The 15,420-nt window shown below is 41.7% G+C and overlaps 1 protein-coding gene across 1 annotated transcript in view; it reads left to right on the top strand.

Moving 5' to 3' along the window:
- The window catches only part of CHEK2 (checkpoint kinase 2), a 1,207,489-nt gene that overhangs the window by 74,934 nt on the left and 1,117,135 nt on the right, over positions 1-15,420 (top strand). The window contains exon 2 of the mRNA XM_044068390.1: positions 11,117-11,426. Within this exon, the coding sequence (XP_043924325.1) occupies positions 11,147-11,426 (280 nt within the window). The 5' untranslated portion in view covers positions 11,117-11,146. The remainder of the gene's footprint in view (positions 1-11,116; positions 11,427-15,420) is intronic.

Here is a 15,420-nt window from a genome sequence, read left to right as displayed (position 1 = left end):
AAGATCCCTCCGTGTAATTTCCATTTGTGGAGGGGGGGGTCTGTCCTGGAATTTAATCTATCTGCCGCAGTATTCTGTTCTGAAGGAGTGTATGTAGCCTGTAGGAATTGGTTGTACCATACTGCATATTCCCAGGCTATCATGGCTAGTATGTATAGAGGGTACAACCTGGTTCCCCCTTGCTTATGTACTATATGAGTGTTATCTTTGATTTGCCAAAAGAGGTCCTGGAGTCCATAAATAATTCAGGTTCATCAGTGAGTTTACCAGTGCCATAATTTATGTGCTTCCTTTTGAAATGATGATCCCAAAGACCTTGTATCTTGAATTCTTTGGATACTGTTTGTATCTTGAATTCCTTGGATACTGTCTCCCAGGCAAAGGCTAAGGTACCCCTTGTCAAATCCTGAGTAGGAAATATGGGGATATTGGAATATCTGGATTCAGAAGCAGTTTACCTATTCTCCATTGAAACGCCTTCCTGGCCAAATTTGGCATAGGAATTTACAAAGGCTGAGGGTCTTGGTAGTGGGTCTAGATAGATTTTAGAAACCATTGAATTACTCTCGTGTAATTTGGCTAGAGGAATGAATGTCATGATTCTAGAATCCTGAGTCATTCACTGGCTGTAGTTAGAGGCTGCTGAAAGAACTGACTAAGCTGTTCTTGTTAAAAGGATACTTTTTCTTGAGACAGGCAAACCATTATTTGAGAAGTGTCTAGCAGACCACCTAGAAATGATTTGATCAGATTGATGTGGAAACAGGTTTTGAAAGATTTTTGATCATGTGTCAAGTCTTGATGTTTTTGAATAGAGTCTTCAAAAATAAGGCAGTTGTCCAAGTGGGGAAATGTGAATGCCTTGTAGCATGCAAAAAGCTATCAGTCGAGCTAGACCCTTCATCAATACCATTGGGACTGTGGATAGACTAACGGGTAAAGAAAAGGAACTGAAAATGTGAACCAGGAATAGAAAACCTTAAAATGCATCTAGAGTTTCTGTGAATGGGAATATGATTTACTGGCATCTTTTAGGTCTAAAGTTGCCACGAAACTTAGAGGAGGAAATGAGGAAAAAGGGACTGCATGGTGAGCACTTTGAACTTTCGAGACCCGATGTGAAGATTAAGTAGGACAATTCCAGGGCAGGCCTGTAGGTACCGCCTTTTTTTGCAGCAGAAGCATACATGATTGGAATCCTTTTCCTTTTTGCTTGCCTGATATAGATTTGATCACACCTTGGGACAGCTCATGACCAATAAGGAAAAAAAAAGTGGGTTTCATTTTGAGGATGAGGAGGAATATATCTAGCCTTTTAGGAAGGAATCTCCTTGCATACTGTGTTTGTTTTGAATTTCCTGATACCCGAGAATCTGTTGTAACCTGGTACCATGGTGGAAATGAGAGAAAGATTCTTTGAAAGTTGCCAGGGAAGGAAAAACTGCATTATCGATCACTTGGACTGAGATCAAGCCTGTAGTGCCCCTCCTTTTTTTTTTTTTTTCCTTAGAGCTGCCCTACCATTGTTTTTCAAACTCTTGCTTTCTTGACTTTTGTTGGATTGTTTGAATGGTTTCCTATAAAATGGCCCACAGCTGGTTTCCTATAAAATGGCCCATCAGCTAGAAGGGTATTTTCTGCTATATTTAGGTATAGGAGATTGAAAAAATTGCTTTACCCTTTGGATTACTTTCTCCCTTTCATCAAATCTGTTCAACAGATGAAGTGTCAGCTAAAACCTCTTTACTAAGTGATGCATTAAGAATTACAGATTTTATTTCCTTTGCAGAGATGTAGCTGGCCTGTTTAGCACCCAGTGTCATTCCTCAGTCTGGTACCCCTCCACTCTAAATTGAGTTGAGAAGCGAGAAGAAAGGTCTTTTGTCCATTCTGTGACCCAGCGCTCTTCACCTCTTAGGGAGCACCAAGTAATCTGTACACGCTAAGTTACTCAACAGTGCAGACTTTTAAAAGCTTACTAACCTGAAGCAAGCGCTTCAGTCCTGACTGCAAAAGCAGTACTGGAATTCAGTTTCATTCTGGCATTCAGAAATGCTTGTACAGAAACTAATACAAGTGCTGCACTACTTTACAACTTTCCAATTGTCATCTGCCCGTTGTGCCACCTAACACCTTGTGCCTGGTGGTCTGCCTCCTTTGCTCCACCCTTCTGATTCTGTGACAATTTTGGGGTCATAGCCATGCATACCTGTGCATCACTGTCTAATTGCTGCAGCTGTAGCTACTGTATCTGCAGCAACATAAGAGCATCTCTAAGAACATTTAGTTACTTGTGTGACTGAGGAAGGCATAGAAGGTAGTGAAGACTTTATATCTGAAGCAGGCAACTCTGCAGTAACCTTATTCCTGTCAGCAAACCATGCCAAAACATATTTGGATGTGTATTTCACAGTCAACAGTTCTAAAAGCTAGGAGGTTCACACATCTGCCACCCTTTTTGTATATATCAAAGGCTTTGCCTTCCTTGTCTAGGGTGCAGGATTAAATACAGTAAGATGTTTAGATCCAGCGCTTTTTGTGGAGGAAGTTAGATGGGTCTTCCACAGTTATGGAAAAAAATGTATGTAACTGAGGCACCTTGTAAAGCTTTTCTGATTTCCTAGGAGCAGGTGCATGGGTGTCAGGAGAAGTTCTGCCAGCACTAAAGGCATCTTCTAATGCTCCTGCTGATGAGAATAGCCAGTGGTTTAGGAACTTTTACCTGTAGGAGGTCATAATATCTCGTGTATCAGATATTTGGTTTTGCTCTCATTGAAATAAGTCTTTCATCCTTCCTATAGCATCAGAAAGACAACTCTTCCACAGGAGAATCTGAATAAAATGGTTTCTTTAGTTTTTGATTCCAAGTTTTTGGGTGATGACGCTTGGGAAGCAAGATGTAATTCTATGTACTCTCCAGTCCAACTGGAGAATCTGGGCATTTTGAGGCAATGTTACAACTGCCTCATGTACACAGACAACCCTCTCCTCCTACCACCAAACACTAATATATGCGAGAGATGCAATTATACAGCCAAACTGGAGGCAAAGCTCTCTCAACCCAAGACTGGAACTAACAGTCAGGAGGAGAAGGGTAATACTTGCAACACACCACCAGTCTCACATAGACCTAATAAACCAACACCGGCAAATAACACACATGAATACATGAAAACATACTCTGAGGCTGTAAATAATAATCTGCAAAAGCAACAGAGACCTCCAAAGCAGACATCCAAGCAACCTCCACACCCCATCACCAACCATTAAACACGTACTTCACATAGTCAGTGTGCCATGTAGTCACAGCCCTTAACGTAAAATAATATACCCAACACACTAGTAATAGGCGACACTATAGTCTGGCACACTGATGTCCCACTAACTAGGCTGGACAAGGAGAAAGTTAGTTAGCTGCCTGTCGGGTGCCAGGATCCGCCACATAACACAAGCACTCAGGTCACTCCAGAACAAGTACAAATACAGCTCTGTCATTGTCCATGTTGGTGTGAATGACCTGAGAAGTACCTCCCTGGACTACCTAAAAAGAGACATGGAAGAGCTCTCTGATCATGTAGCCCAGGCCTGTATGACCCTGATCCTGAGTAGCATCCTGCCCTCACAAAGAATGATGCCGCAGTATAAAGAAAAAATAATCAGTTTCAACAACTGGCCAAGTTTCTGGTGTCATTCAAAGGGGATCCAGTATCTATCTGCCTGGGATGACGTGCTCGACAAGCCACGTTGCTTCACAAGAGAGGGCTTGCACCTGTCACCCTTAGGCTTTTGAATACTGGCCAAGGCTCTTGCCGCCCCCATAGTGCCTTTTTTAGACAAGGCTCAAAAGACAAAGCCACCACCATAAATAGCACAAGTAACCAAAAACTAAGGGTAATGCTACTCCACGCCAGAAGTCTAAACCTCAAAATGCACGCACTCGAGGCACTCCTCAGTATGGAGAACATCAACATCTGTGCAGTAACAGAAACCTGGTTTAAGGCTCCTGAGAGTACCCTAGCACTACTAGGCTATAACTCATACCATACCTTTCGGCCACAGAACCAGGACCGAAACACAAAGGCAGGGGTGTATCCATATTCATCAAGGATACGCAGCACAATGCATCAGAGATCATCCATGTGCAACTAACAACGGGCAAAACTGCAATCCAAATTGTAGCTTGCTACAGATCACCCACCATGGCCCAGGACCCCCATTCCGCATTTCTGGAGACACTGGGAAATATGAAGGTCCTACCTAATACTGGGTGATTTCAATTACCCAAACATAAACTGGGAGAACTATTCAAGTACTTAACTCCCTTGCCAAACGCTTCCTAGAATTTATAAACTCAAACGCCCTGGATCAACTGGTCAACACCCCCACCAGAGGGAACAACCTATTGGACCTGGTCATCACTAACATGGGCGACTGGTGTTCCACAACTGAGGTCAACCCCTCGCTGGTTAGATCAGACCATAGACTAATCATTCTGGATATCCACATTCTGCCCCCACCCCCAATCAAGGAAACCACCATGAAAAATTTTTCAAAAGCAAACTTCACGTTACTTAAGACCGAGGTGAAAAGGTTCACAGCCCTTGCTAAAGGACAATGTTGTCCAAGCTTCTGAAACCTTTACAAAGGCACTCTATGAGCATCTGCAGGAATGCATGGATCGTGGTATCCCAAGTAAAACCAAGACTCACTCCTCCAAGAAAAGGAAACCAGTCTGGTGGACCTCTGCCATAAACAAGCTATACAACAGAAAGAGGAAACTAGTACAGAAAATCCCAAGAAGGAAAGTCATCCCTATTCAGTATCAGCAAGAAACTACGATCCCTCATTAAATCATCCAAGACTAGTTTTGAAAGAAAAATTGCCAATGACTCCAAAGATGTATGGTTAAGAACCTAAGTGGAAAAACTTCAGATCTGCTCTGAGTTGGTGCAGAATGGCACAAAATACACTGAACCGACTGATATTGCCAACATTCTGGCAGACAGGTTTAGTGCAAACATCACCCCCCTCTCACCCCGTAAAGGGCCCAGAACCATACCCAGAAGCATGTAGGGCCCCATTAATGACCGACACACCGGTTAAAACAGCCCTATCCAAAGCCAAAAACACAGCTTCAATGTGACCGGATGGTGTCCCAGGCTGTGTCTTACAAGTGCTCCAAAATGAACTAACCCCTCACCTAAACGCACTGTTCAAACTCAGCCTCTCTACAGGCTACGTACCCACAGAGTGGCGCACAGCAACAGTTATCCCGCTGCACAAAGGTGAAGCCACAGTGGACCCCGGGAACTATCGCTCTATAAGCCTGACCTGCAAGGCTATGGAATGCATCATCATGGAACTCATTAACAGAGACATTGGGAACCTTCAAACCTTGGACCCTACCCAGTTTGGCTTAAGGGCAGATCATGCCTCCTAAACTTGGTGGACTTCTTTGAGACGGTTACCAAGGCATTAGACGAGGGAAAGGAGGTCCACACAGCCTACCTAGACCTCGCAAAGGCTTCCACACAGCCTACCTAGACCTCACAAAGGCTTTCAACACCATTCCCCATTCTAGTATTAGACAATCTCACCAGCTTGAACATAAACCCCTATGTCACCAGATGGGTTGCCAACTGGCTCGTGGATAGAACCCACATGGTGAGAGTTGCAGGCTCTACATCAGAGACTAAACCGGTTACAAGTGGCGTCCCCCAGGAATCAGTCCTAGGACCCCTCCTGTTCGGTGTATACTTCTCAGAGGTACAGGCAAGCATAGAAGGACTATGGCTAACCAAGTTTGCATATGACTGCAAGCTAGGGGCCATAATTGATTCTCCGGCATATACAGAGACACCCTCCAGATGGGTCTCACTGAGACTGATACCTGGTGTCAAAATCATGGCCTCAAGCTAAATGCCAAAAAGTGCATAGTCATCTCCTTTGGAAAAAAACAAAGTACCCGCGAACTACCATATAGGTGGTAGTCCCCTAAATACAGAAAATGTAATAAGGGATCTAGGGACCCAAGTAGATGGCAATATGATTATCAAAGGAGAGATTACTAAGGCAGTTAGAAAATCCTTCTGTGGCCCACCTAATCACAAAAGGGTTCGCATCTAGAACAAGAGGTTATTGTGCCTCTACTCATCACTCATTAGACCCATCATAGAATACAACACCCCATTTGGGATGTACCTTACAAGACACCTGCAACAGCTGGAAAGACCACAAAAGTACCTCACCAAGAGGATTACTGGCCTCAGATGCCCTATGTAGCCCGACTCAAGAAACTCCAGCTGTACTCTGTTGCATACCGCTTACTCAGAGGTGATCTCTGCCTGACGTACAAGGCCATGTCCAACCCAGAATTGATGGACATGCTCCACCTAAAAAAAAAAAAAAAATCCCAGAGAGCCACACGCTCTAGAGATGTAAACCTGACCACAGTGATAAATAGAACATGCCGGAGGGATAGATTCCTATGCCAGAGACTCCCCATGCTTTGGAACAGGATTACAGTATACATCAGGCAGAGCCCCTCACGAACGCTTTTCAAGAGAAACCTTCAGGTGGATGGGAAACAGAAAATTTACCCCGCGGATCACTGCAGTGGATCTGCTGGACAGTGGCACACGGAACTAATGGCTCTGCTGGACAGTGGTGCAGGGAACTAATGGCTCTGCTAGACAGAGGCACAGGGAACTAATCTAAGGGGGTGGCAAAAGCCAACACATTCTGGCTAGGCTTATAAATGCCCTTGGGCAGATAGCCTAGTACTTACCTATGAACCTATATCTTCAACATCAGAGCCCAAGTCAGAAGGCGAAGATCTTCTCTTCCTTTTTAAATGTGAAGAAGCTGGAGAAGCAACCTGAAGTCACTGAAAGACCTTAAAAAGACCTTTAGTAAAGGAAAGCCATTCCTCTTTGTATTTTTGGAAGGATGAATAGAGGGAGTGGAAAAGTGTTTAATCTTCTGAGTTTTTTTTTTCTTTGGGGATTAGAGAGTTAGACGTCTGGATTTCTATAGGAATGCCAGGTATCTCGTCACTAACTAAAATCTGCAGGATGTAGTTATCTCCTTCTGAAGCAACCCAACACAGTTCTCCCCTCTTCAAAACCAAGTCTGGCTTTGGAGGACATAATAGATTCCAGATGCTTGTTGTCTTTACGAGCTGCAAGCAGAAGGGTCTGAAGAAGCAGATGAATGGTGCAAGGGCTCTGATATAGCCACAGTGGAGTCAGGGATAGGAAAGAGCATATAGCAGTAGGCATTACAGGGACCTCTGTCACAGATTTGTTTTGACTACTGGGAAACGTCCTGGGTACCAGCAGTTGGTTCCATAGTCTGTTGTGTAATGGCTTTAAGCTGCTAGTTTTCCCCATAGAGTTTGAGGGAGTTAAGATGACTCCTTATCATTCTAGGGGTAAATGATAAACATGTAGAGCATGACCGTACATAGTGTTACTCTCCTCAGCGGAAAAAGAACTGTAAATCTCTGAGTGAAACCTGGCATCCACAGAGATACTTCCCCATTCACTTAGACATAATAAAAAAAGAGGACAGGTTTTCACAGAAATATTGAAGGAAAGTTCCCAGCAGGGTACTTACCTGCCCAATATCTCAAACTATTCAACTTCTGAAACAGAAGGTGCAGCAAAGACCGTCTGTTTTTTTCAGTGGCAAGAAGGTTCTGAATTTTGGCATCTGTACTGCTTTTATGCTGGCATGTCTTCCGGTCTCCTTGGATGTAGTGTGTGCATAGAAGGTGCCCAAAAGATTTGAATACTGGCTGAGACGTCCAGTCCTTGGCATATAGCTTAGGCTACTGCAATAGTGATCTAATGAACATTATCATATTTGTTTAATGATCATTTATGCTTCATTTGTTAACAACAAGTATACATTTATGGTAGGTACAACAGATTGAGAACCCCCCCCCCCCCCCGAAAGCACATGCATACCTACACAGTTACGTTAAAACTGGGTGTGTGAACTTAGGTTTCTTGTTCATGTTACTGTAGGTTTTTTCATGTGTCTTTTATCTTACTAAAGCTTAAGTCCTTACCATCTTCAATGCCTGTAGCACACTTTCTTTTCTCTCCTTAGGAGTACTGCTTTTCGAAAAGGTATGCATCCTAAGTAATTACATGGTGTTGAAGTACTTAATAATATAAGGCAAGAGAAGTGCATATTTTAAAATGTGAACTGAATGACATTTTCATATGCACTGAAGTGTGCTTTTCAGTGTAAAATGAACTGTGTTTTGTGGCTGTGCAATTTGGAGTTGCACTTAAGATCTGGAAAATAACTATCTGGAAGTCTAGCTCGGTGTAAATTCTGTAAAACAATTGTCGTAGCTGTATGTAATGGCACTAGCTGTTTTTCAGGGTTATCTAATGTACATATTCAGCACATCTATTGCACCTGACAGGAAACAACACATTCTTTATTGATTTAAACTTTGAGCACAGGACAGTGCAGCTGTTTAAGCAGACCCATATGTATAACTAACCCATTATATATTTTGTATACTTTTTTGGCAACACTGATTGTCATGAAATGCAACATATATCTTCATCTTGAATTTGTCTTTTCAAAAGTATAAGTAAGAAGTCCAAAGAGAAATTAAGGTGTTACTGGCAGGGATTCAGAAAGGTCCATCATGAGCTGAAAGTTCTAACATAAACAGCCAATCACAGGCTCCCTTTCTGATGCAGAGATAGGCCCACTGCAGTAATGTTACTAAGTCAGTAGAATCACTTGGGGTGGGCCGTCGCCATGCCTTTGCTAAACACTAAGGCATTCTGGGGAGCGGCTAATGCTAATAAACCATGTGCTGTTCCAATTCAGTGCTTCAGTGAAGGTGTTTATGCAGCCTAGTGATGCAGGGAATTGCTCAGCTGTGTAAATTAGCATGGCCATTTGTGATGATCAACTCTGTTAAAATACTGCCTTTACCCATAGCTTTCATTGGTAGAGATGGCATTAATGGAAGATCAGCAGAGATGTAATGGCAGTGGGTGTTTGTGTGCTAGTGTGTGTGCATGCATCTATTGGAAAGTGCTGTTTTGCATTGGCAGTAATTTATGCATGACTCAGACTTGTAATTTAGCTGATTAATGAGATTTTTGTCGTTGGGGCTAAATAAACATGTCTCAATTGCATTTTTGCAAGATGTAAACTACACCTTTAGGTGATAATAGTTTACGCAAGCATAATGGATTCTTTCTAAATCTCTGGGACTGTGATCTATAAGCTAGCAACAGGTAATCATTGCGCTGTAAATAAATGGGTGGCTTTCAGGGGTAAACTGATTATTTTTCAGTGCATGCAATAGGCAGCTATTTTATTTGGAGTCTCTTATATTTGAGTTTGATATTTTAATACCCTTTTTTAGTTCTGCAGCATAGTATATATTTTAGTTGATTGCATTTGATATAGATTTTAACAATTCACATATTTATCTTAATCATGAAAGCCGCGGTGGTACGGCGGAAGCGTTGTTACCTCACAGCAAGAGGTTCTCCCGTTCGATTCTCGGCTGGGCTTGGGAGTGTCTTCTGTGGGGAGTCTTCATGTCCTCCCTGCGGTTGGGTAGTGTTTGGAAAGACATGCGTGCGTAAATGAGTGTGCCTTTGTTTGAAGGTTGGGCCTCGAGCTGGCACCTCGGCATTACGTAAAAATCTACTGCTAATCATTAGCGGACCGGAGTTCCGCTGTGGCGACCCCTTATCGGGAATAGCCGAAAGACAAACAACAACATATTTATCTTAAACATAACTTGTAGTTACTCAGTTTCCAAATGAGCTTTTTCAGTGATATTTATTGGACTGTTTAGCCAGGTTCACCATTGCAGGGCGCATTGAAATGAATACCGATGGTCATTAAACCTTAAGTTCTTTAATGTGGGGAAAAAAATATATGTAAAACCTTGCACAGCTGCCTGTTGCACAATAACCAAATGAACAAGTAATGCATCACATGCCAATATAAAACTGAATTTGGTGCTTTGGCTGGCTCATTCAGTGCTGCACATCTTACTAATTTCAGCTGTGCCAAACTGTCTTTTGAATCCAGTGTGATGTATTTCTCTCCTCTTTTTTTTTTTCTTTGTCTATTGGCCATCTAATGCTCTCCAAAATTTGTTTTGTAACTGTACAAAGTGGAGAATTGTGTGGCAGTATAAAACTGAATCTACACATCCTTTTCAGCTGTTGAATGTACAGCATAACATGCTGCATAAAATTCGACCAAGTTTGACAGGCTTATTCATTTAATTTTTGTACTGTTTCCAGTGTGCTGCAGATATATTTTCCCTTTTATTTTAAGCCATATTGGGGTACCCATTGTCAGTATTTAAACTTCATCCAGAGTGCAAAAAGTCAGCTAAGCAGACCAGAGCAAAAATATCTTGTCTCCTACTTTTTGCAGTTGTTTATCTTGTCTGACTGTACTCCTTTGCATTTTTTTCAAATCCCCTATAGTATTACTATGTTGTTGTTGTAAATCAAAATATCTAATAGAGCATTATCTGCCATTGCGGAGTAATAAGGTATCGCTAGTGTATGTTGTACAAACGTAACAGCTGAGATGGTCAAATGCTTTTATCTCCGTTTTTTGGGTTACCCTTACACTCACCTGGCACCAGCTTCTTTCTTTCTTACTGTCCATTCATTTTCCCATCCAGCTACATAGATAAGGGGGAAGGATAAGGAGGGGAGATGTGACAACCAGCCATCTGAGTGACCACTTAGGCTGTAATATTCGTGGCAGGGGTAACCTTTGTGTATGCTTCCTTGCTTAGGTTGCACTGCACACAGTTATGCCACTTGTTTACCTTTTACGTGCACCTCTACTGCTGATGTGAATGAGTGAGCCTTCCTTGTAAATTGGATTTGCTCTTGGTCACCCACAGCCTGCTCCTTGTGTTCATCAGGGGATGTTCCTAAAGATTTAATAAAATGTTAATGTTTCCATAAGGGATGGTGAGTGCTGTTGTGATCTGTTTGGTTCCTCTGGAAAATTTTTGGTACATGAAGATGGTGGTGTAATTTCATGAGGAGACATGGCAATTCTTTTCTAAAGCTGTTTGTTTTTCTTGATGCAGTTAATACCATAAGACATTTGGCTCTAATTTATGAGAAGGATGTCTCGAGAAACAGGAGGAGAGTCCCAGCAGCAGCAGAAACAGCAGTCACAGCAGTCTCAGCAGTCTCATTCTCAGGGAGGTTCCAGTTCTTCCAGTGGGCCTCAGTCCTCCAGCCAGTCGTCCTCCACAGGGTCTGGGACACACAGCTCCCTAGACACTTTACCCACCCAAGAACTACTTGCTTCAATCCCTGAGGATACTGAACCAGAAGATCTTCCCAAGCCTTGGGGACGTTTATGGGCTCTAGCAGCAGGATTCTGGAATCATAGTAAGAATAACAAACCTTTTTCAGTGTGGAAAAACTGCCATTTAGCAATGCTTTATTTTTTGTAGTGTCATTTTGACTGACTGATCAATTGACCATTCCATTTCTCTAAATTCAGTAGCTTGAAAGTTGAACTTGATGAATGTTACCTGTAGTTAAGACAGAGTTAAAATGAGACTAAAGAATACTACTTGTAGTCCATTAGGTTTAAGTAACCTACCTCACAGTGCCATGACCTGTGCGAAAGGATCAGTGCTATACCCAGGTTACCAAATTTTAAATTCATGAATAAATGTATTCAGAAACATTTACCTAGTACCTGGGCCTATCTAAAAAAAGCATGTACATATTATAAAAACATTTATTATGTCTAAAAACTCATTCAAAATACATAAAATACATGAAGTACAAAATTATCTAATTCCTCTATCCATTAGTACTGGTTTAATGCAAATTTTATCATTGATGCCCTTACCAGCATTGTCTTGCAGCCTAATTATCCATTCAAGTTCCTTGACTTCAACTTTGTTCTTAATGTCTCCCCCGCTGATACTGGACTTAACCATATCTATCACTAAAAACTTAAAGTGATTCTTTAGATAGGCCCAGGTACTAGGTAAATGTTTCTGATATCATCTTTGATTATTTTTGTAGACTATATGTATTACTAGATGAATGAATTAGGTGTAAGATGTTTTTCATGCAGTTCCACATTTTGGTTTTACCCAGTGTTAATGAATTTGGCCATGTGCCTTTAAGCCAATCAGCCTGTTAATTGATTAATTATCTAGCTTGAAGGTATATAAACTGCATATTTTGATGTAAGTTTTGTCTGATGAAGTAGCTTTGAACTACGAAAGCGCTCACTTTGGATTAACACTTTAATATGTTTTTAGTAGCCGTGGTCTGGAGCCTCCTTTGTTGCTTTTACATCGCATTGACAAATGCCTACTCAAGTTGACTAACTTCTTGGTAATCTCACAACAGGTGACTATAATTATCCTCACAACTACCCAGAGTCCAGATAATGTAAGTCTTGTATGGAAGCTGAATCATTCGTTTTGATGCTATTGGGTTTAGTTAGCAAATTTTCCAAATCAAAATAAAAATGTCTTGGATTGGGTATTTACAAGTAATCCTAATTTGTTCTTTATCCAAACCCCTTCTCTTCCTTTAGACAGTTCAGATCACTTGGTTTTAGACTTCAGGATAATTTATTCACGTGGTTCAATAAAGTTGTCTGCTATTAACATTGTCTATTAATGTGAAGTTTACATTTAGCCACGGTGATATCCATTTTTGAAAATTCTACTTTGGCAAACTGGAAAAACCGAGACAGCATAACTCGGTCTGACTGGTTGTATTAGCTCCACATAAAGAGCTAAAATTGCTTCCTACTTGGTAGGATGACAAACCTAAGCTGCTCAAGAAAGTGTGTATTTTTAACATTGTAAAAGGTTTAGAATACTAGTAATGAGTGTGTTCAAACATTGAAAAGCAGCTATTTGTGCCATAATGGATAGCAAGAGTGACTATAAACACCTGGCTAATGGCAGACCTTTATATGAAGAAGTTTTTTTTAAATATGTGAACTTTAAGAAAAACTTTGACTGGGTTAGTCCGGTTCTATTGTTAAAAATGAGGTTGACTGCAATCTTAGATAACTTTGTACGTCATATGTTCTACTCTGCTTTGCTAGATTGGTTAAGCCAAGGAATTTGTTAGTGTTTCAGGATGCATATCCTTATAATTGCCTCACAATGTTCAGTTATTACCTGTGGCGTGGTTGCATCATCACTCAAGACCATTTGTTTTAAGTGTGCCACGGGCCAATTTCATGCCATTTCAGCTCTGCCTCTAGATCTTTTTTAACTTTATACTACAGGATTGTCTTGTTCCTACAACATGGAGATGGGCTGATGCCCTCCCAGTTCATAAGGAGATTGTCAGAGTACAGCTAAGTAGAATCAGCCAGACACATTTTTTTTTTTCTAAATGCTTTGAGAGGTGGCCTGCTAATCCTCTGAGATCAATAATCCCTGTTGCAGTATTACTGACATAATTCAGCATGTTTTATAAAAGCCTGTTCTGTTTTGTCATGTGGCTTAGTTTTATGAACCTGTGAACATGGGCATGGATGCAGAGCTCTGGGTCACTATTACTTGAAATTATCACTTACTAGAAAGGCTCACCCAGACTCTGCTACATTTTGCTGTGAGGGAAAGGTTAGTTTGCCTTTTTCTATTTTGAATACTGTGATTTGTTTTATTTACCTTGTTTTATATTCTGCTTTTAACTGCATATTAAAACTTGAAAGGAGACCACAGCTCTGTCTCTTGAGTCAGGCAGAATTATTTTCCCCACCCGGTTACTGTAGTGTTCTTAAACACCGTTGTCTTTCTAGTTGCCTTCCCCTTATGTTAATTTGACCATATTTCTCATTTCCTCTCTGTTTCTACTGGCTTGTGTGAGTAAGCACAAAGTTATCATTTAGTAAAATCACTTCCCGTCAACTATTTAAATTTATTGGCCATCCTACTGTATTCCATAGTACCAGAATACAAAATTGTCCACCCCCTTTCAATCTATCTTGCTGTTTTAAAAATAGTGACTCTCCACTAAAGCTTAACTTTTTAGACGGGTAAAACTTAAGTTACCTACTTTCACATCAAACTTCTCTAGTGTACACTGCAGTGTTTAGGATGAACAATTTTTTTTCATCTTACCTTAAAGTATCCCTGTGACTAGCACTTGCTTTAAAACCTGCTAGAAAGCACTAGGAAGTCTTAGACGGATACAAGCACTCCACTCTCCTTGTTAATAAGGAGAAATTAATTGTAGGCACTAAACAGCCTATAATTGCAAAGTACCTTGCTAAGGTAAGGGAAAACAGCTCTTGTACTTTACAAAAAAAAAAGCACCAAACCAGGCATGTCCAAGGGTCAGCTTCCGGTGATTTCTCCTGTCCACCTGGTGAATCTGGGCATACTGGGGCAATGCAGCAATTGCCTCATGTACACAGACAGCCCTCTCCTCTTACCACCCAACACTCAACCTGCGAGAGATGCACTTACATTGCCAAACTGGAAGCAAAGCTGTCTCCACCCAAGATTGTACTAGACATTCGAGGAGAAGGTTAACACCCACACTACACCTCAAGCAACACATAGCCCTTCTAAACCCACACCACCAACACCCACACATAGCAACACTAAACCCACATATGTGGAGGCCCTTAACATTAACCTGCCCAAGCAACAAGGACCTCCGAAGCTGAAAAGCAAACGCCAATCACAACAAAAGTGTCACGTAGCTCACAACACCAGTGTGCCACCCAACAACAGCACCTAAGGCAGGACAACGTACCCAACACTTTAGTCATAGGTGACTCTATAGTCAGGCACACTGATGTCCCACTCACCAGGCTGAACAAGGAGAAAATTACAGTCAGCTGCCTGTCTGGTGCCAGGATCCACCACATAACGCATGCACTCGTCACTCCACAACAAGTACAAATATGACTCTATCATTGTCCATGCTGGAGTGAATGACTTGAGACGTACCTCCCTGGACTACATGAAAAGAGACATGGAAGAGCTCTCGGATCATGTGGCCCAAGCAGGTATGACCCTAGCCCTATGTAGCATCCTGCCTTCGGCCAGAATGATACTACAGTATAAGGACAAAATGATTGACTTCAACAATTGGATAAGCTTCTGGTGTCATTCAAAGGGGATCCACTATCTGTCTGCCTGGGATGACATGGTCGACAGACCACGATGCTTTGCCAGAGATGGTCTGCACCTGTCACCCCTGGGATTCAGGTAACTGGCTAAGGCTCTTGCCAACCCTATAGTGCCTTTTTTAGGCAAAGTTCAAAGGACAAAACAACCACCGTAACAGGTACAAGCATGCAAAATCTGAAGGTAATGCTACTCAGTGCTAGAAGTCTAAACCTCAAAATGCACACTCTCTAGGCACTCCTAAAAATGGAGAA

The sequence above is a fragment of the Protopterus annectens genome, chromosome 4.part0 (genome assembly GCF_019279795.1).
Source record: "Protopterus annectens isolate FY-2018-M chromosome 4.part0, PAN1.0, whole genome shotgun sequence".
In the NCBI taxonomy this organism is placed as follows: domain Eukaryota; kingdom Metazoa; phylum Chordata; order Ceratodontiformes; family Protopteridae; genus Protopterus; species Protopterus annectens.
This window is presented reverse-complemented; position numbering and strand designations above follow the sequence as displayed.